This window comes from Mus musculus, chromosome 1, assembly GCF_000001635.26.
Source record: "Mus musculus strain C57BL/6J chromosome 1, GRCm38.p6 C57BL/6J".
NCBI classification, from domain to species: domain Eukaryota; kingdom Metazoa; phylum Chordata; class Mammalia; order Rodentia; family Muridae; genus Mus; species Mus musculus.
The window spans coordinates 135462635-135486362 of NC_000067.6; the positions used below are offsets into that span (position 1 = coordinate 135462635).

At 47.5% G+C, this 23728-nt stretch overlaps 1 protein-coding gene across 19 annotated transcripts in view; it reads right to left on the reverse strand.

Annotated features, from left to right (window-relative positions):
- Nav1 (neuron navigator 1) overlaps nt 1-23728 on the reverse strand; it is a 253771-nt gene that overhangs the window by 28055 nt on the left and 201988 nt on the right. For 14 of the 19 annotated variants that reach the window (XR_003954495.1, XR_878320.2, NM_173437.2 and 11 more), the window contains 10 exons: nt 10099-10237; nt 9525-9822; nt 7846-8536; nt 6998-7432; nt 6222-6263; nt 5007-5155; nt 3205-3375; nt 2072-2124; nt 1281-1304; nt 1088-1165 (listed from right to left, as the gene is read on the reverse strand). Coding sequence is in view for 17 of the 19 variants with exons in the window: in NM_173437.2 (NP_775613.2) it covers nt 1088-1165; nt 1281-1304; nt 2072-2124; nt 3205-3375; nt 5007-5155; nt 6222-6263; nt 6998-7432; nt 7846-8536; nt 9525-9822; nt 10099-10237 (2080 nt within the window). In the remaining 2 variants the exon portion in view is untranslated. The remainder of the gene's footprint in view (nt 1-1087; nt 1166-1280; nt 1305-2071; nt 2125-3204; nt 3376-5006; nt 5156-6221; nt 6264-6997; nt 7433-7845; nt 8537-9524; nt 9823-10098; nt 10238-23728) is intronic. The other 5 variants (XM_006529376.4, XM_006529375.4, XM_006529373.4 and 2 more) reach the window with 3 other exon arrangements.

Sequence of the window (23728 nt, forward strand, 5' to 3'; positions counted from 1 at the left end):
GACTGGTGGGGTACAGGACCATTCTTGTTTCTGTTATAATTCTTTTGGTCCCAGAGAGTTTGAAGTTTGATATGAGCTTCAAGCAAACCAGTCAATACAGGACTTTTGAACTGAGGACTTGGGAGAAAGAATAAAGACGACAGCCAATGTGGTAAGAGAGCTGTCGCTGAAATTCACTGGAAACACGCAAAAACTCTACCTGGTTTCAAGGCTAGGCTCAGGCCTGGCAGCTGAGCTCCCCAGAGAGGAAGGGAAGAGAGAAGAGGAGAAAGCGCTGCGGAAACTGCAGACGCGGTTATTTTTTGTGCAAACACTTGGAGAGCTCCTGGAGACCCAGCTCAGCTGTTGTTTACAACTACGGGAGAAAATGGCTCTTATGTTCTCTGTTTGCAATTTGGTCACAGGAGAGGAACTGCCCACAGTGGAGTTAGATGAGGTAGGTGTGTTCCTCCTCATCTCTCAGAACAGAAAAACTAAGGTCAGGAGGAAGGTAGTCACTCTAAGTGGCCATACGGAGGTGGGTTAGATGCAGAAATGAAGGATGTTGGCTCCAAAGATGAAGGAAGCTCAGCTCAGATCAATGGCAGAATAGAGGCAGAGCCAACGGTGAACTCCACAGGTTGCTAGGATGGAGTTGGACTTGAGCCGGCCGGCCTCGTGGTCCCCAGACAGAATTCTAATAACCGGCTCTGAGCCTGTTCAGTTGTGTGGCATCAATAAAGAGAAAAACACACCCTAGGGCAGTGGAAACGATCGAGGGCTCGGTAATTAAAATGAATTGTGACTTTTGTCCATGGCCAATGGCAAGGTTGTTTCTGCCTCCCTGCAGAACCACGGTCTCTGCTTTCGTTAGGAAGGTCAAAGGTTACCAGACACCAACTCAGCCATATCAATGAATTAAGGTGGGAAAAAATGGTTCTGAATGAAGGCTCAGAAAAATTGAAGGACAGTCCCCAAATCTTCTGCTCTAGAGCCGTGAATACAACCTTCTCCCCAGAGATCTCAGGCCAGGGCAGACTCGGTCAGACCGCTTTCCCGCACTGCCTGGTTTAACAGGAGCCAGGTCTCATCCTGCTTGGGTACTCACGTTGGCAGACAGCTGAGATGTCAGGGTGGCCACCTTTTCCTGGGACGACTCCAGCTCCCTACGAAGCTTCCGAATTTGCTGCGAAAGGAAGAGAGAGAGAGACAAGCTGCTGACGGCAGAGGTAGATTACTAAGACTGAAATCGGAGTGTGTGGCGGTGTTAAAGAAGCAGAGACAAAGGCTTTGTATCCTACCTCAGATTGCATCCTCTCCTCAGCCTGGAGAAGTGGGCACAGAAGGAGAGAGAGAGACAGAAAAAGCAGGTGGTTACTATGGAGAACCGGCGCAGAAGCCGGGGCCCAAATGTCAGGGCAGAGACTGGAAGAAGCATGATTGACAGATGCAGAGAGGAGAGTCCCCCTGGCCCTGGCTCCTCAGAGCTACATTCAGGTTTAAGTACTAGGCTCCTCTCGGGTGCTCATCTTTAGCCAACCTGGTCCTTGCCGAGAAGGCTAGAGAATGAAGCTGGTTGGTCTGAAAGCAAACCGTGACTGTTAGCACCATGAAGGAGGAAAGAATGAAGGTTAAAACAAACCTACGAGTCAAGAGATCTGAAAGCCAAAGGCTGTAGACATTTGGTCAATTCTGTACATTACTGGGGTCTCTAGAGTCTTGGGGACCTATTCATCTTGGGTGCTAGAAACACTGCCCAAATCCCATGGCAGGGAAAGGAGGCTGTAACAAGGAGATCTTTACTTTTCAAAGGAGGGAAAAAAACACCAGAGTTGCTTGGGAGTTGGTGGCAAGGCCAGAAAGAACAGAGGCTCCAAGGTACTCATCGGAGTGTTCCAAGCTCTAGGTGCTACCCACTACGCCCACTCCCATGGCCAGCGAGGGTAGCGATGATAGGTACCCATCCCCATCCAGTTACCCAACCAAAGGAGGTCCGAGGGAAGGTGGAATGGGGAGGGGGGCTCCCGGGGAAAGGACATTGATGGTCTCACTGAGGGGCAGGGCTCACGGGAAGGGGCATTAATGGTCTTACTGAGGAGTAGGTAGAAGAAGCACTGGAGGCCAGAGACAGCACCGAGCCATGAACTGAAAGAGAAGGAGAGCACAGAAGGTTAGCAAGGGGCTCCAGGGCCCAGAAGTTCCTGGGAGGAGCCTAAAGCAGGAGTCTGGACTCAGACTCCGGAGGGCATCTGGAGCAAACAGAGCGAATAACACAGGGCACCAGTTCATATCCCAACAGCCCACAGTAGGCGAGAATCCGAGGATATGGTCCTGAATACAGACAGCCTCCCCTTTTCATCTATTTTCCCTGACAGCCTGGGCCTTGGTAGTCTCTCGCTCAACCTCCCTGAGGAGCATGGGGGTCCAGAGAGAGGGAAAGGAGATTTTCATGGGTAGTCAGCATCTGGTCTGCTCACCCAAGAAAGCACTTTAAGCTGTAGAAAGGGATGAGTTCCTTGTCAGAGCTGCTCAGAACCAGTACCACAATCCCGCCCGGGCCTCCTCTCCTCAGCCTTGTAGTGCTAGTCTAGGAGCCTGAGGACCACTCAGGTCGGGGGAAAAATTAAGTGGTGAACACAGCAGAACCCACTGCAAGCACTAACAGAACCCACACATATCAGGGATGCGCCCTGAGAAGAATAATGGAGGTCTCCTGAACCCCATGGCCAGGTCTCCCATTAACACCCAGATTAACACCAACAATCCCAGGGCCAGCCTGGGAGCTAGTCTTTGGAGCATTCTAGAAAGAGGGCTGAGATGCCTAGTTGTTTGTATGGATTTATGAGCTACCATTTTTTTGTCCCCGTTATCTCTTCTGAGAGACTGTGGAGAAGAAAGACCACTCTTAGAACAGGGAGGACAGCTCTAGTCTCAGAGCGCCTGAGGAGTCACATCCAACCCTTCCAAATCTCGATTTCCCTTCCCTGGGCCCCACTGGTAGATGCTCCGACCCCAGACCCCAGTGCTAGGTGGTGCCACCCAAGGTTTCTGGGCCCCCAGACCCTTCAAAGTTATGGGAAGACAGAACTGAAATGGCCCAAGTTGATGTCCTGTGAAATCTATGTATGTGTGTGGTGGTGGCAGTGGTGGCAGTGGAGGTGGCGGTGGGTGAGGGGACCCAGCAGAGCTGGAATGAGCGTGAACCGCGCTAGCACGAAGTCTCACCATCATCCGTGGGGTCTCGGAAGGATCCTGACCGAATCATTCCCTTGGGTCTCTCGGCCAGGGACAGGGTGCTCCCCATTTGGGAGCCGCTGTACAGCTCGAAGGCCGCCTCGTGGGTGGGGATGCTGTTGGATCGGGTGATTCTTGGCGTGGTGGCCGCAGTGGGACTCACTGGAAGGACAGAGGGGAGGGGGAGGGGCGTGGGAGGGGGAGGCAGGAAAAGAGGCAGGGTCATCAGCTCTCTGGTCCCTTGTGGGGACGGAGCAGGAGTCATTGAAAGGCAAACGGGAAGAAGGGAGGAGAGGAAGGAGCAGTAGGTGGGGCCGTGGGGGTGTGCAAGCAGCTGGAGGTTAGGAGTGGCCCCTCCTGGGAAGGTTGGGCCCTGATGGAGAAGGACTCCATGGTCTGTACTAAGGATCTTCCTTGAATGCTTGACTGCCTTGGAGTGGTTGCTTTTGAAGGTTAGGCTGGGGGCCTGGCCACTTTCCCGAAACCTTCACATCACCAGGATGTGCTGATGAAAATGGGATGTGCGGTTCTCAAAAACACAAGCTGTCTTAGGGGTGGACTGAGAACTCAGACCAAGACTCAGATCCAAGTGAGGAAACAAACCAGGCTTCAGAGAGGCTACGGAATCCACACCTGTGAAATGGGTCAACCACAGAGGCCAACCCCACTTTCCCTTGCTAGATGGATGCCTTTCAGGGGTCAGAGCCTGTGGTGTTCCCCTGTCGGACCTCTTGCCTCCATGCAGGTATGTGGGTGTTCACCCTCCCTGCCTACAAAGACCTGGGGAGAAGAAGTCACCCCTCTGTCTTGGCCCTCAGGAACTAGTAAGATCGTTACTGTTTAGCCCAGTCCCTCATTCGACAGCATGAATGGCTTTTATTCTTGTTTGGCCTTTAATGGAGACAGAAAACAGGCTGATAAGCCCACAGAAGCCAAATGACTCTTCCTTAGGCATAAAGGACCCCCATTCCTAGTTTTCTTCAAATTCCCCACAGTCCCTGCATCGAAAGATGTTACAAGTCCTCTTTGGGGAAAAAACAAAACAAAACAAAAACCAACCCAAAACCTGCTTCCCCCCTCCCTACCCCCCTTAGTTGAGAGGAGAGATGGACTTAAGAGATACAGCAAGCAAATGGCAGGTCTACTCCAGACCTAGTCTAAAGAGATTCCTATTAAACCAGTCATGGCACAGTGCTTCCCAGAACCAGGGCTGGTGTGGGCCTGAGCTGGAGCCAGCCCCTCCTCCTGTAGCCTGTTTTCCCATCCCGTCTGAGTCACAGAGCCACTTCCTTCTCTCCAAAGGCTTTAAAGAGGGTGTGGTGTGTCTAGGGCGTGTCTTAGTCAGCCTGCCTTTAGGGCTGAGATAGCCTGGGCTCAGCCCGAGCAGTTGGTAGAGCTGGACTTTTCTGGTGACAGACTTCACTCTACAATCAACCCTTGTCTGTCTTCAGCTCACCAAACCCATAGGTTGGTATTGCCCTCCCAGCAGCTGCCCGGGACAGTACTGTCATGGACTTTCTTAAGCTCAGGGTCTTAGTGTATGGATTGCCCTGCTTGTCATTCAGACCCTCTGATGCCATCAGGACCCTATAGCTGTGTCCAGGGACAACCTTTTAGTCTAAGACCTTGGAACACTTTGCCTTCATCTTTAGTTTGGGTTGGTAAACTGAGGCACCATGAAGCAACCCCACTACAACAGGAGCCAAAATGCCTAGTTGTTTTGCTGCCTCACTCACTCTGCAGGGTGAGCCCCGCCTCATCTCTTGCCACAGTGAATGACTGCAGATACTGACCTATGTTGGTAAGCTGGCCCTTTGCACTCAAGGACATGGAGAGAGCAGGGGGGGATGGCAGCTCTGCCTGGTCGTCGGATTCTGGAAGCCCACCGGCAGTGTGGGAGTGCCGCCTCTCCTTGGTCTCCTCCTGGGACTGAAGCTGGTACCTGAAGAAGTAGCAAAGAGACACAGTCTGAGCTGCTACAAAGTGACATCAGAGGTTTGGCTGTGTGAGGGATGGCTAAGCTAGGGGTAGGAGGGGACTTTGGAAGAGGGACAAGGAAAAGGAGGATCGGTCGGAGGCAACCCAGGATTGTCCCCTGAAAGCTCCTGAAGGGGACAGGGTGGATGGAGGTTTTAGAAATTCCTCCACAGAGCAGGGCTCTATGGTGCCACATGGAGGCAGGTGACACATGTCCCCATGTATCCAAGTCAGTGGTATCTGACAGTGGAGGATCCACACCCCCTGTCCCTTGCCTATGTGCGTGGTCTCAGAAGTCCCCTGTGAGGGGATGAACTGCATCGAGGCAGTTCATAGGGCTGTGGTAACTTTGGACAACTGTGGTGGTTTGAATGTAAATGGCCCCCCAGAGGCTCACAGGGAGTAGCACTATTAGGAGTGGCCTTATTGGAGTGGGTGTGAAGTTGGAGGAAGTGTGCCACTAGGGGTAGTCTTTGAGGTCCCAGATGCTCCAGCTAGGCCCACTGTGGCTCACTTGGTTTCTAAGGCCTGCTGAACTCTCTGCTCCTCCTCCAGCACTATGTCTGCCTGCATGTTGATATGTTTTCTGCCTTGATGATAATGCACTAAACCTCTGAACTGTAAGCCAGCCCCAGTTAAATGTTTTCCTCTATAAGAGTTGCTGAAGTCACAGTGTCTCTTCACAGCAATAAAAGCCTGTATGCAAATTCACTTGTTCCCTGACACCAAAAAGAGTCACTTGCTATAATAGCTAACACAGTTGATGGTGAGTTCGCAGTGGGCTTGGGTGGCATTTTTTAGGACCGCATACAAATGACTGTCTAAAAAGGCCACTAAATTCATCCATGGGACCGTGGGTTAGGTTGGGTTGGGATTTTATTTTATTTATTTTTGCAACCTACCACAATTGCCTCTGCCTCCCATATTCTGGAATTAAAGCTGTGTACCACCCAGCTAGAACTTTTTTAAACAGGCCAGGAGTCTCATATATATATATATGAAAAACAAAACCCCACACATTTGAGGGTTACCTGAGCCCTTTCTTGGGGAGGGTATTCCGATCTCGCTGACTGCTGTGGAGAGAAAGAGGAAGGCAGGTGAGCCTATTTTGGAGTTTGGGGGGGCATAAGTTTGAAGGGTCTATCCTCTGGGGACAGGACAGCAAACTATGAAAGTCTGTATGAACAAATAATAAGACAGTCACAATCAAATTCTTGATTCAGAACTTGGGAAATATTTGAAATGGTACATGCTTTCTTTCTTCCTGTTAGGCGTTAAGGTGTAGTTAGCTGTTTAAAATGTCCAACTGTGGAAGGTGAGAACCAGGATATGATGTAACAGAACCAATTTTGCTCTTAAAAGCAAAAGTCAGAAGATGAACAAAACTAATTATGAGACTTCGGAGATGTCATTCTAACTTTCTGTAAAGCTTTCCTTATGTACAAGATGAGACCAAAAGTAAGACACCGTACGTTTCTCAGGGAGTTACAAAGGAATTAAATTATTGAAAATGTGAAAAAGAAAAAAGCATAAAAAAAAAATCGGGCTGGTGTGATGGCTCAGCGGTTAAGAGCGCTGACTGCTCTTCCAAAGATCCTGAGTTCAAATCCCAGCAACCACATGGTGGCTCACAACCGTCCGTAACAAAATCTGATGCTCTCTTCTGGAGTGTCTGAAGACAGCTACAGTGTACTTACATATAATAAATAAATAAATAAATATTAAAAAAAAAATCAAGCGTCGCAAATGGAGGGACCTGCTAATGGCCATGTGAGTCTGAGGCAGGCTCAGCTCCGGCTCCACATACCTGTCCAATTGTCCAGCCCTGGGGCTTCCACTCCAGGGCAGCTCTTCTGTGTCTTCCTCTGATGGGGCAGTAGGTGGGGTAGGGATGGGGGCGCTGCTGGGGAAGGCACTGGGCAGGCTCATTGGCATCTGGAGGGACTCCATGCTCCTGTGCAGGCCTGAGAGTTTGGGGTACATGCGGGTCTCCTTTGGGACACTGAAACCACTCATTAGCTCCAGGCCCTGGGAGAAGCTGGCTGAGTTAATATTGAGGATGGGTGCTGGGCTGGGAGTGAAGCAAGAAGGGAGAGGGCCCCCAGTTGATGAGCTCGGAGCATGCAGATCTGGGACCTTGGAAGCATGGGTGTCGCTGGAAGATGGTAGATCCAAACTGTTGGAGTTGACTTTGTCTAGATTGGCTAGCGAGGGTGGCTTGACAAAGCTTTTAGCTGTGGCCCTGAGAGGAGTGAAGATGAAATACAATATTTAGAATAACAAATTACAGGGCAACAGGCAATCTTTTTCTAGTTCCCTTCTTTTCTGGCTGCCTATGCAGCTAAAGGTTTACGCTGCTGCTGCTGATAAACCAACTGGAAGGAGATTCAACACCTGACTTATAGCATCTTCAATCGTAAGGGAGACAACACGTGCATCTGGGGAATGTGCGGCTGAACACAGCAAAATCACATGCACGGGTACTGAAGACACACGGAACAGTAGAGACAAGGTGAGTTTTCAAGCAGAGAGAAGAAATGGTAGAAGAGGGAGGAAGGATCCAAACAAAGGTCTAGAGACGCAACGGATAGGCCATGCCACATCTAGTTTAAGGCTGGAGACACAGGGGAGGAAGTCATTGCCCAGTGTGGGTACCTGAGAGGGGTTGGTGGCAGCTCTGCTAACTTGGTGGCTGGAGGGTGGCTTGCTTGGTTCTTGGGAGTGCTTTCTGGGGAGCCTATGCTCTTCAAGGAGATGTTGTCTGAGTCCAGGGCCACAGCCTTGGCTTTGGCCTTCTCCTTTTCCCGATCTGTCTGATTGACAGGGGCTGGAGTGCTCCGACCACTGGCGACCTTGGAAGGTTCCTTCAGTCTGGAGGGTGTAAGGCCACCCTGCTTGGTGCTGAGGAGGCTGGGGTCAATGCTGCTGCTAACAGGCCGAGGTCCACCACGCCCAGTCACACTCATAGAACTGGACTTGGCTGGCCTGGGTAGGCTGCGATACTGGATGTTGGACCGTGCTCCAGGGGCGAGAAATCCGGGCTCTACACTGTTGGACACGTCTAAACTCGTCTTGCGCCCGTTTACTGGCTTCACAGGGATCCCTGAGGACTTCTGGATCTTGCTGAGGGTGGCTGAGCTACCGGTCTGCATGACAGTGGCTGTGCCAGTAGCAGGGGGAGGCTTCTTATAACCAAAGGATCCTGAAGTAGAGGGCCGAGCAATGCCTGAGGGGGGCTTCTTAGCATCACTCAGGCGGTCCCGGCCAGCATCAGAAGAGGAGCGTTGTAGCCCAGTGTTCTTCACTGCGAGTTTACCCTTGTCTGTAGCTTTGCCTTCAGGTTTGCCTGAAAGAGGGTAGGAAAGAGAGGAAGAGTTGCTATCATGATATCCTAAAAACACTTTTTCTTCTCTCTAGGGGAAAAGGAACAATTGTCTATACATAATAAAGATCTAGAGTCCTAAATATGGGCAAACGGGTATTGGATAAAAGCGGATACAGCTTCTTGCCAGAGGGCCTATGGGAGGAAGAAGGCTTTTCACTTCGTTTGTTTTTATTGTTTTCTGTAGGGCAGTTTATTTTGGTTAAAATGGCAGAGGTGATGACAAAAATGATCAAGAAGGAAGTGTGTTTAAAAACTAACTGGTTAAGGAGGGACAAGGAGGGGACACAATGAATCAGACAAGGCAATGTGTAGACACCAGAGAGAAATGCCCATTAAAACTCTAAGAGACCCACAGGGCAAGCCTGCAAACAATGTGCTTCTATTCTGTTCTGTTGCTGCTGCGGCTTTGGCGGTTTAGGTTTTTGAGACACGGATTCTCTGTGTAGCTCTGACTGTCCTTAAACTCGCTCTGCAGAGCAAGATGGCCTCGAACTCCTCCTGCTTCTCTGCCTCTCGAGCACTGGTGTTAAAAAAAAAAACGTGTGCCACCAAGCTGGCTGTGCTTCCTCCTGTGTAGCCACGGAACATAGTACTTCAGGAGGACCTCCTTGAGATGCTAAGAAGTACGCCTTGGGGAAGGAAAGGAAGAAGCTAGTGGGAACCATTTGAAGAGAGGTCAAACCTATCCCTGGGTACACTGTCTGCCTCCTGTTCTTTCTATCAGCTGTGTGGTTGCAGCTTAGTCAGCTGATCGCTGAGTCATTTCCCACATTTGTAAAATAGTAACATCCATCTTTCCTAACTCACCGGACTCTCCTAGAGGCCAGAAAGGACACTGTACATTAAAGCACTAATGCAAACCTTTCCTATCATGCTACAGGCTTGTGTTTATTAAGGAAAACCATCCAAGAAAGGTCTTCCCCCTTGTCCCTCCTGTATCCTGCCTCACCTGCGACTTTGAGGGCACTCTGGGCGGTGTGAGTGATGGGAGAGGTGACAGCCACCGGAGGGGTCTTGCCCTTTTTCAAGGACCCTGGGTGTCCCAGGCTGATGGGCTTTTTCAGTTCTCCGCCCTTGGATGCGTCATCGCAGCTCTCTGGTCTCTCTCTCCGCCACTTTGAAGTCCCAGGTTCCATCTTCAGGCTACCACTGTCGTACTCCAGTTTTTTAGGGGTCTTCTCCTCTGACTCACTGAACCAGTTGAGCCCACTCTCCGCCAGGGAGCGCTTCTCCGAGTCTGTGCGTAACTAATGAGGAGAGGGAAAGGCAGAGTAAGCCGCTTTGGGGGGTTTGGGGTGGGGTGGGGTGGGGTGGGGGTGGGCAAGAGATAGAGTTCCGGAGTGGAGGGAAGATACTTTATCTAATCTCTAGGATGCTTTTCTTTCTCTAATCTATCATTCTAGATAGGTGGGGTGGGAAAATACTGTCTCAATGACAGCATTTACACCTCTACAGGTCCCTCCAGGTTGATACAGTGTTTCTCACCTTGACCTTGGGGTCTAGAGGTTTGCAAAGTCACTTACCACTATAGTGGAGCTCCTGCGGGAGGCAGTGGGAGTGGTTGGGAGGGAGTTGAGTGAGGAGCTGGCATTGAACTCTTCTGAGCTGAGGTTGTCGGAGGCATCGCTGAGCCCACTGCTAATGGAGCTGCTTTCATCCCAGCTGCAGGACAAGAGGGAGAAAGGTGAGCAGTTAACACTGAAGCCAGTGCTCAAAACAGCGTCCTATACGCGTGATAAATGGGTTTACACTATTCTTCCAAAAGAAAGTCTGGGGTTAGTCCCGGGTTGGCCAATAATTCAAAGTGCGATTTAAATGTTCTTGTAATTTGATCTTCTTTTGTAAAAGGAAGAAGCAAAATGCTTCTAATGCTAAATGCAAGAGACGGTGTTAGATTCCTTAGCAGGAAGCTATGTTATAAAGAGGAGGAGAGGCTGTTGAGAGGGCACCGTGGGGAAATCGTGTACTAAGCCTGACAACCAGAATTCAATCCTCAGAACCGGCCTAAAGGTGAGAGGAGAGAGCCGACTCCATAAAGCTGCCTTCTGACCTGCACATGTGCAGTGTGGCATGAAGACACCTAACACACAACAGCAATAAACAACAAGAAGGGATAAGGCAGTTTTAGATCCATCTAAAAACCAATTACATAAAACCAATTCCAATGTAAACAGCCCTCAACCTTACAGTCTTGTGTTTCTGTTCATTTTTAGATATATTTTCCAGGCATCCCTGTACTTTCTTAAAGGAAAAAAAAAAGTTTTCTAGTTTCTCAAGACAAGGCTTCTCTGTGTAGCCCTGGCTATCCTGGAAACTCGCTCTGTAGACCAGGATGTCCTCATGAGTTTGAGAGATACACAGGCCTCTGCTTTCAATCCCAAGTGCTGGCCTCTAAGACTTTCTATACCTAGTATAGAAAGTATATAAGACTTTCTATATCTAGACTTCTCTGGTTTTACCGTTGTTTGTTTGTGCACGCTGGAGGTGGAACCCAGCAGGGATTTCTGCATTCAAGGTAAGTTCTCTACTGCTGACTTCGCTCTCCGACTCACACGTCTCTTTTCTAGAACTTTCAGACCTGCTCCATCTCTTTGTCCCCTGAAGCTGGGTTCTGCTCCGAAGCATGCTGCTTTTCTGGTAGAAGGGCCATATTCCTACTGAATAACAGCCAGCACATGGCTAATTTTAAAAATATATATCAGGTGGAAGATACTGAAGAGAGATGTGTCCAACACCTATTCTTAAACAGTATCTGGAGCCCCAGGCCTATGTTCAAAATGAACTTAATTAGACCTTGATATCTTTGTAGCTTGGTCCTTGTACCCTTCCTTAGTTCAACTTTTAAGTTAACAAGTTGTGGTCGGGGACTTTAATTTTTTACAGCAAGTTTCTTCTAGATAGCTACACCAAACAGCAAGCGTTGCAGTCCACCACCTTCTTGATCTATCTTTGGATGCTAGGCTGAGGCTTCTGTTAGACCATGCTCACTAGTGTGCATGCGTGTTACCAAGGATGGAGCTCAGGGACTTACATAGACTAGGCATGCTATCTACCACTGAACTATAGCCCTAACTAAGTAACTTTGTTCCTTCATTCCTCTTTCTAATTTTTTCTTTTTTTTTTTTTTTTTTTTTTTGGTTTTTTTTGGAGACAGGGTTTCTCTGTATAGCCCTGGCTGTCCTGGAACTCACTTTGAAGACCAGGCTGGCCTAGAACTCAGAAATCTGCCTGCCTCTGCCTCTGGGATTAAAGGCGTGCACCACCTCGCCCGGCTCTTCTTTCTATTTTTTAAAATTTCAAAACATGGTCTTAAGTTGCCTTGGTTAGCTTTGAACTCACTATATAGCCCAGACAGATAGATACGCACCTTCCTGCCTCAGTCTCTTTAGTAGCTGGGATTACCGGCCTGTGCTACCAGGCTCAGCAGTGATCACTGTTTTGGAAGCCCCAAGCTTGTCTCTTAGGACCTTTCTTCAAAGGTCTTCTGTTCCAAGCTCTTCCTAAAAGGACCCTTAGCTTTCACTTTGGCTGGAGGGTCCTGAACCGAACACAAGGGTTTCCTAAACTCCATAAGCTTGCTACATGTGAGTGTCTGTTTAGGCTTTTGGAATTGATCTCTAAGTCTTATATCTGTTCAGAAAGGGTTGTTTATCAAGCTTCACGCACGTCCAAAGCTGGAGACTGTGCGTGCGGATTTGCTGGTAATCGGGATAGGTTCCTCTTCTGATTATTTTGAGTTTCAGATCATGGAACAAAAATCAGACATACAAGTCATTTATGAGCCTGGCCTGGATTTCAGCTGGCTTCCCTCTAATTCATGTGCTGGGAATAAGAGAGTGGGTGGTTTAGCCATTTGGCTTGGTTGCTCTGTAGTGATTTAGCCAAATACACTGAGAAACAACAGAGAAAACATGGGGATTAGGAAACACTGCAAAGTTATTTAGATTTTACTACCATTAAATACAGCCGAATACTGAATGACCCCTGTGTCGTATATTAAGTCTCCCTTTTATCCAGGGTTGAGACGCCACAAAGCACTTTTTTTTTTTTTTTTTTTTTTTTTTTTGCAGAAGAAGGGTACTGAGGAAAGAGCAATGCTGACTCAATGGTCCTATCAACTCTTATGGGCTCAGATAAGATCTCTGGCAGGCAAACAAAGGAACCGTTCACCGCGTGTTCTCTTAGGTCAGAGACAGAGGAAGCCTGCAGTACTGAATCTTTCATCTGAGATTAATTATTGGTAATCAAGAGCCCTCAGCAGGGACAGCTCTCTGTGGAAGGGCTCCGCAGAAATGGAAGCCAGCATGCAGCGGCTCAGGGATCCAGAACGGACCTTCGCTTGCTGGCCACTGTGACAAAACCAGAGCTGGATGTCAGAGGGAGTTTTCTCTTTTTCTTTCATTTGCTTGCTTATTTCATGTGTATGGGTGCTTTGTCAGCATGCGTGTCTGTGCTACGCAGTACATGCACGCTTGATGCCCAAGAATCCTGAAGAGGGCGTCAGACCCCGTGGGACTGGAGTTACAGACTGTGAGCTGCCATGGGTTGCTGAGGATTGAACCCAGGCTCCCTGGAAGAGCAGCCAGTGCTCTTAAACTCTGAGCCATCTCTCCAGCCTCCAAAGCTCTTTCCTACATCGAAACAAAACAAACAACTAAAATTACCAGAGGCGGCTATATAGGAGTTACAATTTTCCCAGCAAATTTGCAGGTTGTGCAAGGGAAAATTCTGCTGTTGTCACCTAAGGCTTAAGTATCTCTATTGGGGGTACTCAGCTGGAGGAAGCATATTTCTTGTCTTAAAAAAGAAAAAATAGAAAAGTAGCATATGCTATGGTGAGCGTCAGATCCTAGATGAAAAGAAATGAAAAAGGAAACATTGTTTCTTTCTTCTCTTTTCTCTTCTCTCTTTCAAGTTAACCTGGTAATAGTTCGTGTGTTTTCTTAGATTCTCTGCCCAACTCTGTCCTTTGGCTGTTTGCTCTCCTCCATCTGCCTGGGAGCTCACTCTGTAGGGATACACCTCCCCACAACAGATGTCTGGCTACCCAAGCTAGACATTCTCACCAGGTTTGGCTTTCCCGCCTTGTCTTCATGAAGCACCTCTGGGGAAGTTGCTGAAGGGGTCGGTTTCCTCCCACAATGATCTTTTCCGCTGCCCTGCATTCTGCAGGTTGGATGGCCCTGGGAGGGAGGGTCTCCTGTCTCTGCCATGCGTCTGCCTAAGGAGCGTTTGGATTACAGATAGGAGCCACCACTACATTTGCCTCTTGGTCAGCTCTGGGTTCCAACTCTCATCTTCAGGCTTTTGTGGCAAGTGTTTTTAACTGTCTAAGCCATCTCACTGGCTCTTCTCTTCTTTTTCTTCTTGAGATAGCCTCATGTTATCAAAACTGGCCTTTAACTCATGGTGTAGCTGAGGAGATAGCCTTAAATTCCTGATCGTCTTGCCTTCACCACCCAAAGTTTTGCTTTTGATGATTTTCTCTTAACTTTTCCGTTCTCTTCTAGAATGTCTTTTATACAAATAATGGGTTTTCAGGATGATACTCCTGAATTTCTTAAGCTTTTCTTTTGGTGGGGGCTTTTGAAACAGGATTTCTCTTGAGTAACCCTGGCTGTCTTGGAACTAGCTCCATAGATCAAGCTGACCTTGAATTTACAGAGATCCACCTGCCTCTGCCTCCTGAGTGCTGGGATTAAAGGTGTGCTCCACTGTCCTCTGTCTTAAGTTTTTCTTAGTGCTATTGTTTAAACAGAAGCTTAGCCTCTTTCAGACTTTTAATTTCTATTTAACTTCTAAGTGTTCTTTTGAAAACAATCCATCTTTCTTTGATATTTTCTCTCAGCTCTCACAGACTTTCTGAGACTTCTCGGAAGGGAGGGTTACACTCTTTCCTCAGATTCTTATGCCACAGTACTTTGTTCTATTGGCATTGGTTATCCCGAGTTAGCCTGGGCTACACCACTGTGTGGGTGAGGGTGATAAGCTATGGCTGCTGGGATTCCTTTATATATTCTCATGTGTCTGATGACGTGTGACTGTTCCTGCGTCAGACAGGAACATTGTTGTTTGGAAGCTCTGTGCACACAGGGTAGGACTTGCCACCCATGGCGTCAGGACAGGAGGTCTGACTGGACTGAGTCACTCAAGTACTTTTCTCTTGGGTTGGCCAGATTTTCTAGAGATGAATCTTCCAAATCCTGACCTGAAGGGTAAAAGTCTGGTGTTCTGCACACCGAGTTGGAGAAGGAGCTTCAACATTCGACAGGCAAAGCTTCACTGATTCTCTACCGGCTCTTGTTCAAATGCTGTGCTGACTTGTGTTAGAATCTAAAAGCCCATACTCCAGAACACCCTCACCCCACCTCACCCCATCTTTCTCTATCCAGAGATGGTCGGCCTTCTGCTGCTGAAGGGAAAGGGCCTCTGGACGAGAGGAGAATCCATGTAGGATTTGCATGTAGGCTAACTAGTCCTCCCTCCCTGCTGACACCATTACAGTGGCTAATCCTACCACCTCGCAGACTTTCAAGAGTAAGAAGACAGACAGCACCACTGCCAGGCCTCAGTGCTGGCTCCCCGTCCGGCTTCAGGGCTCACAGATCAGTCCCCACGTGCCATCTCATTCAGATGCATATTCTCTCCACTGTTAGCTCTTCCCTTCTTTACATGGGGTCTTTCCTATATTTATGTATTTGTGTATGTATGTGTGGGTGAGGGGAGCATATGTTACATGCCACAGATCATGTAGAAGTCAGAGGACATCTTGTGGGGTGGTTTTCCTTTTCCATGTGGGTTCTGGGGATTGAACTCAGGTTGTCAGGCTTGGCCGCAAGCTCCTTTACCTGCTGAGCCATCTAGCCAGCCCTAGATAGGGTCCACAGTGGCCTTTGACTTCGTGATGTTCTTTTAGCTTCCTGAGTGCTGGGGTTATGATAGGTGATAGGCATCTGTTTCCCTCCCCTGAATCACACTCCCCTCCCCAACCCCCACGAGACAGGGTTTCTCTTTGCAAAATCTCTGGCTGGCCTGGAACTCACTCTGTAGATCAGGTTGGCAGGGATCTGCCTGCCTCTGCCCCCTCCCCCAACCCCCAGAATGCTGGGATCAAAGACAAGCATCATTACAACCCAGTTTCTCTTATCCTTTATAGTAATGATATTTTCTGATTTAAGAGAAAATTCTTATTTTCATTTTACTTTTGTGGTAGTTGTAATATATATCAATTGATCAGCAACAAAATGTCCCAAATGACTTTTAACAGAGCTTGCTTTTGGGGGTTGGGAGACGAGGTACCCCAGTGGGCAGCTTTTGAGTCACTGAAGAAACAGCAGACTTAAGTTTTAGAATCTGATCAGAGGAGGCTAAAAGAACCATTTAGAAGATATTTTGTTGTTGTTGTTCAATTAAGAGCTATAGGAGAAAAGTGGCTGGATGGACAAGGTCCATCCTGAGACCTGAGACTGCTTACCGTGCAAGGACAGGAAATCTTCAGGGGCGTTTGAACAGTTTATCAGCACAGTATGACTCAGAGCAAGTACCACACAGAACACAGCAGCCATTCAAGAGGGCCAGGGAGACAGAAAGGCAATGTACACCTGGCCCCCAAAGAATACAGAGGAGCACAGGACCGACACCGGAGAGCGACCGCATCTGTTGTTTGGCGTGCAGAATCTCTGTGCTCACTCACATGCTCTCTGCTGCCTCCTTTCTATTGTTCAGCCAAAAGAGAAACTTTCCAGCTCTCTTCGAGGACAGTACCGAGCACTGTTCGGTCCTCCGACTTCTCCTTACCGCTGTTCCTCAAGCAGATCTCAGGTGGGGACAAGAGACCTGGGCAGCAACAAGCTAGACCTAAACCCGCCAGGTCGTAAAACAGCAGAAAGACTTTAAAATTTCTTTACAATCTAATCTTTTCACAAGCCCAACCAACCACCCCCACCAGGCAACTGAGGCAGACGAGAAGCCTGGAGGAGCTCCTACGGAACATCCCACGTCACTTTCATCTGCTCTCAGACTAGAAAAGGAAACGACTGTGAATAACCGCACAAGGGTAAGGTCAGACACAGACAGGACAATGAAATATGACGAGCTTGTCAGTGAGTGCAGACTCGGGTAAATACTTTGCTCTATAGGATACTTATGTTTGCTGTTCTCCTGCCTCCCCATCCTCCTTCCCACGAACACCTTCCTATCTCTCTATTGCTTTACCAAATAGTTACATCTTCAAATGATTCCTGTTTTACCCTGTCATCAAAACAAACAAGCTGGGCATTGATGGCGCACGCCTTTAATCCCAGCACTTGGGAGGCAGAGGCAGGCGGATTTCTGAGTTCGAGGCCAGCCTGGTCTACAGAGTGAGTTCCAGGACAGCCAGGGCTACACAGAGAAACCCTGTCTCAAAAACCAAACAAACAAAAAACAACAACAACAACAACAAAAATACTGACTTAATATGTACCCCCCCCCCCCGCCCCCGCTTCTATTTCCCTCTCCTTCCCCTAGATGACCAGTTATCTCACTGGATCACAGGGAACGCAGTCGCCGCAGGGGAATCTGGTTCTGCTCTCACAGTGCAATGACTTGGGTCCTAACGAAGATTCTGGAGTCCAGGCATTGACCCAGGGTTTTCCCATCAGTGGATACAAGCTCTGTCCGTCTCACATGGACATCTGGCCTTTCTTCAAGGTTAAGACCAAATGCCATGTCTTGCACAGTTGTCCCACTTCTCTGAGGGCTGGGACTGAATCTCGTCTATCTTGCTTGTATGGTATCTTGAAATAGCAGGCACTTAGCTCACTTGTGGACTTGAATTCCTGGCTTATCCAAAAGTAGGAATGCAAAACCTCAAGGAAGGGTGGTGACTTTGGGACTGGTACAGACATGACTAGCAATTTGTCTCCAAATAATCCTTACTGGGGGGTGGTGATGCACAGGCCATAAATGTGTCTTAGATGGTCCAACTAACTGTTAAAATTCATTATCTTTTCAAGAACATAATTAACCTTTTCTAGGTCCTTAAGCATATTTATAAAGAGTACGTATACCTCTCACTGGCTAATTCTGATATCCTGGTCATCTGCAGGTCTGCTTCTACTGACTATTTTCCTCCTTAGTCATATGTTTCTGCTTCTTTTTTTTTTTGAGTCTTGTGGTTTTGTTTTTTGCTTTCTGTTTTTAATTATAATGGTGATATTAAATATCTAAAAAGGACCACAGTCGAGTGGTGTAGAAAAAGCACCATATACTTCGTAGGACACTTGGGTCTGGGCTTTGTTGTAGATTTGCTCAGTCAGTTCTCCAATGCAGGAGCAAGATGGTCCTTTCAGCAGGACTTTGCTCTGAGCACAAGGGACTCCAGCGTAGTCTCTCTCTGCCCAGCCACTGGGCACCAGCCACCAGCTTTGCTTTCTGTCCTATGATGATACTCGCTACTGGTGGGCCCTTCTATACACTCAGTGAAAGGTTCTGGTTCTTTTAGAATCTTTCTCTTCTCTCCTTTCCTGCTCTCAGAGTTCACTATACTGTGCTATGTATGTTCTGAGCTCCACGAAGGCCCTGTGCTAATGGCTGTGTGCTGGGTGTTTCTGAGCTTTCTGCTCTGCCTTCAGTCTTCAGTTCAAGGCAACAGTGAATGTAGGGAGGACCTTCCAAGAAACAATTAGGAATAGGTACCCATGACCTGTGATTAGGACGTCTGTAGCCCGCCCATAGGTAACTCTTAATTTTGTATGAAATTCAGCTATTCTCTTCTCCTTATCCATGGATTTGTGTTCCTGTCTACCACACGAGGGAGTCTAAGACTGACATGCACTCCTCTCTCCTAGGAACAGCTCACTTCCTTCTGGAACTTAGTTCAATTAGAACACTTGGCCAGGAAAATGGCTCAATGGGTAAAAGTGCTGCCTAGGGCTGGAGAGATGGTTCAGTAGTTAAGAGCAAGGGCTGTTCTTCCAGAGGTCCTGAGTTCAATTCCCAGAACCCATGTAAAACACTGGGTGCAGTAGTGTCCATCTGTAATCTCAGCACACCTAAGGCAAGATGGAGTAAAACACGAGAGACTCAGGTCTGTGGACCAGAGCCTGGGGTAGTTTTCTTAGCAGTAACAACAAGAGACCCTGCTTGACCAAGGAGGAAGATGAGAACTAACTCCTTCCAAGTTGCCCTTTGACCTCTCCTCTACCTATGTGATGTGATGTGCTCCCACCCCACCCCCGCCCTCAAGCTCCCCCATCTCTCTCATATACACACTCACACAAAATAAATAAGTTAAAAAAAAAATCTATCTATACTACACTGTTTACAATGCTTACCCAGTGTATCCCTGTTAGGTAAGAATGCCATATACTGTGATACTAAATTCTCCCCCTGAGCGCCCTTAGAATAAATAAAGCCCTTCATCTAGGCTCTAATAATGGAAACTGATTATCCTTCTTATTTTCTTGCCCACTTCCTCGAGCTGATACCCCAGTCTAAGGAACACTCTGCTGCGTCCCATCTCTGCTGCAGGATGAAAAGAAGGACTGAGAGGGGGCCAGCTCCTCTGAACACTGCACGGTTTGTGTCTGTGCGGGCACGTGGTGATCCACGGGGCAGGGGACTCTCCTCCCGTCTGGGAAAAACACCAGTGTTCACATGGCTCTTGGCTAGGATTGGCCACCCCTCCCAGACTTCTCTCACAGTGTCTGCCCCCTACATTTTGGGCTCATGAAACTAGAATGGCCAAGGAGGCCTTTGGGCAGCCAGAGGGCCAAGGGTGTGGCCTTACTAACTGAAGGGTGGACTGGCGTGTGACTGCACAGGAAAAAAATGATTGCTGCGGTGTCATAGTGAAGTTCTCAAAAGCCACGCTTGAATAATGAGCTGGTTCTTCTGTCCAGAATATATATGCCTGGAGGATCACTGACCAAGCTGCTCAAACTGGCGCTTATCCGGTGAGGATCATGAACATGGAATCTTTCATTCTTCTCTGATGGTAGAGAAATATCTAAACTACAGTAAGTTGTTTTAAACAACCCTGGGCCCACTTCGTTTTCTTTTTTGGAATTATCCTCAGGAAGAGTTTTGGACTTGGACGTCTACCATAGAAGTATCCAGGAGATACTTCCAACTTCCTGCTTTCCCATCTAGGACAGAGAGAAGCTGACATTGCCTTCTAAACTCTAAATAGGCTCAAGATAGCTGGGAGTCATTTGACCTCTAAATGCACCCAACTTCAGACAAGCAAATCACCCAACAATCCCAAAAAACCAGAACTAGAGTCAGAAGACTTCTGAATCTCCATCCCTTTACCAACAAATTAGCATTGTGTTCTATCAAGCATACACACATCAGATGGGATGGATGGCTGTCGCCTGAGTTATAGTTAAATAGGCAACGGTGACAAAAGAATTTAGATCATCCTGAGCAGGTGGCAAATATGAGCCTGGCTCTAGAGTGCCCAATAGCTAGAAAGTCCATGGATCCACAAAGAAGCAGGACTTTAAAAAAAAAGATTTATTATGTATACAGTGTTCTGCTTGCATATATAACTGCAAGCTAGAAGTAGGCACCAGATCTTATTTTAGATGGATGTGATCCACTATGAGGTTGCTGGGAATTGAACTCAGGACCTTTGGAAGAACAGCCAATGTTCTTAACCTCTGAGCCATCTCTCCAGCCCAAGAAGCAGTACTTTCATAGTGCACATGTTTTGTAGATGGCTGTCATTGGATGGTTGTATTGTGTGTGCGGGTGGTGATTATCCCATGAGATCTGCCCCTAAGATTCCAATTATTCTCAATACTTTTAAGGGGCAATAGAAGCTTGCAAAGCCCTGTGTAGTCTGGGGTAAAATTAAATGCTTAGACTAAAAATTGACTTATCCTTCCAAGGAAGCTAACCTTCCTTCTAGCTAGAAATGAGGCTGTTCTCTGTGAGCATGTCTAGATTAAAGGAGCATGTAGGCATGCCTGTGAGAAATTATCTAGATTATGGTTAATCAACGTGGACTACATAAATAAGAGCCGAGCATGAGTCTTCTACAAGTGTGCAGCTTTCTGACTGCAGCCAGGACCTGCCCAGTTACCTCACAGTTCTGCTGCCTTAGCTTCCCCATCTTGATGGACTGCACCCTTGGACTGTGAGCCACAGGACTGTGAGCCACAGGACCTTGAGCTAAAATAAACCCTCTCCCGTGTGCTGCTTTCGGCAGCTGTTTTGTCACAGCAACAAGACGAGCGACTAGTACATAATCCTAGCATTTAGCAAGAAAAGACAGGAGGACTGTGCTGAGGTCCGTGTGGGCTGTAAAGTGAAGTCCTGTCTCAAAAAATTAGAGATGGCTCAGTGGTTAAAAGCGCTGGCTGGTCTTACAAGGACCCAAGTTCAATTCCCAGCACCCACATGGCAGCTCACAACCACCTATAACTCCAGTTCTAGGGGATATGATGCCCTCTTCTAGCCTCTGTGTGCACTGCATACATGCAGGGATAACACTCATACACATGAAATAAACATTCATAGAAATAAATCTGTAGAAAATTAGGCGAATGAAAAAGATATCTCCATGAACTGATGGATGGAATAGGTCCAATCATAAGAAAACTTCTTGTAGGTAAAAATAATTCAACATTAAGTGTTTATGTTTCTGTCTGGACTTTACATAAGCACTCATTTACTTTAAAAAGTCTAGCAGTGTGTAATAAACTCTTGTTAGGAAGAGACAAAGTTATGAAATCTCAAGCAAATGACACAAAGAACTATTTGTCTCAGGCTAAGCCTAAGTCAATGCATCTAAACAAGGGAACATGTTTAGGACTCGAATTAATTCAACCAACCTAGGATTGCAAAGAGATCGCACTATTCATTTGTCTTCTGTTCGTTCTTCAGGGAGGTGAGATTCCATGCTTTCCCCGGGTGACTCAGAGTCACGGGGATATGGGTGGCTCCAGCAAACAGACTCCCTTGTTCACTGCCCCTCAGCTTCCCTCCCATTTTGGTTTATTTTGGCTCCAGGTTTAAGAGTGCACAATCCATCATGGAGCCTGGGTCCTGTCCATGGTGATGGGAGTTGGCTGCACAGCTTGTTGAATTGTTTTAAATTTTCCTCTTTTTAAAAGCAGCGTGGTGATCTAGATCTGTGCTGACCCTGTTGTCACAGAGTACCTGGAATGTGGCAAGCTCAAAGACTTATTAGTAGGAAGAAAAAAAATGGAAAAAAATTTTATTAATAATTTTATATAAATTCTATTTTAAAACAATATTTTTGATGTATTCGTTTTAAAAGAACATAGCTAACTTCTTTTTTTTTTTTTTTTTTTTTAAAGATTTATTTATTTATTATATGTAAGTACACTGTAGCTGTCTTCAGACACTCCAGAAGAGGGAGTCAGATCTTGTTACGGATGGTTGTGAGCCACCATGTGGTTGCTGGGATTTGAACTCTGGACCTTCGGAAGAGCAGTCGGGTGCTCTAACCCACTGAGCCATCTCACCAGCCCGAACATAGCTAACTTCTGCTTTACTTTTAAAAAACTGTTTTTACTAGAAAGTTTAAAGTTACACACGGGGCTTGCATTTCATTTGTCCTGGAAAGCTCTGTCCTACATAAGAAGCTGTAGGTCACTGCTCTAGGTGTCAGCTTAGAGGAACTGAAATTCATTAACGGCTGTAGCAGTCATGACCTGAGAAGGCTACAGTGTGTGACTGAACTGCATCTGTCCTTCTCACTGACACCGAACGTGGAAGAACTGTTAGGGTACACGCTGGGTTTGTAGCCATGGTCTTCAGAAAATATTTAGGAGGTGAAAAAGGTCAGAGTGTTTTCCAAAAAAGACAACAGGGCTGTAAGTGGCAGCACCTGCTGGTTATCCCAGCGCTCTGACGGTTTAGGCAGGAAGATGGCAAGTCATGTTAATGAGAGAGGCTTGGTCTAAAAGAAAAAGGGAGGCAGGCAGGGACAAGCTGGAGAGAGACATAGCGGCGGTGGAAGAATTAGAACAAAATTGGGCAACTGTGCGGTGCTTAGCTTTGAAAGTATACCAAGACCATCTTTTGCTATCCTTAAAGTCAGTTATCTTCTCACCCCTGTGTGGACTCGGACAACTCCTGGAGCGAGGGGGAGTAGAATGTCTGCTCCGTTACATGTCTGTGGTTTGGCAGGGCCAGAGGCAAGCCAGGCAAATCCAGCCAACAAGGCCAGACAATGGGAGGGAAGGATGGGTTCGGCCCCTGAGTAAGAGGAGGCAGCTGGTCAGAAGGGTGCCAGTACCTGGTTGTTTTAAACTGGGAGTTATGTCAAGTTTTCAGCAAAGGTAAAGATCACCAGGAAGAAACTCTGAAGAACGGGGATTACACAGGAGAACTCGACTTCAAGACAGATTAGCAGTAAGTGCACACTACTCCAATCGAGAAAACTAATAGTGTTAGTAATTAAAAGCACTTTCTGATTTAATGACGTTCTCTCTGCTGAGACAAAATACTTTGGCCAGAGCAATGTAAGGGAGAAAGGTTTATTTTGCTTCAGAGTTCCGGGAATGGGTGGGACACGGTCCATCGCGAGGAAACCGCCTAGCTGGCTGCATCCAGCCACAACTGTATCCTTCTCACTCGGGAAGCAGAGAAAGAACAGAGAGTGGGGCCAGGCCATACTACCTCACCAACCATCTTTAGTGATCCTCTTCCTCCAGTGAGGCTCCCTCTTAAAGGTTCTGCCACCCTGCAAACAGCACCACAGCTGGGACATTTCCCCTTCAACCCCTAACAGGTGCTGAAGTTCAGTCTGAGTAACAGAACTGTCTGACTAATCGTCCCAGCTCCCAGATGCTGAGCCTTAACTCACAACAGTGAATTAGGGGTCCCTGAAGTCAGAATTAAGTCCTATTGATCTGTCACTGGCCATTAAATAAAGAAGCAAAGAAAGAAGTTACCGTAGCCAAGGAGCCCACCACTTGAGGGTTATCCGTTGCCACATTTAGAAACAAATTCTGACCTAGACTCAACTTGGGAAAAATCAAAGGTTAGTTTTGCAGAATTGGGAAATATTTCTGAGAGCAAACCTAGCTGAAGGGGAAGTCAAGACAAGTATCCCCCATCTCCCATGTCCTGCTTCCCCCATCCCCCATGTCCTACCCTCCCTTGGTCATTCTTTTCAGCTCTGGAATCGCAGGT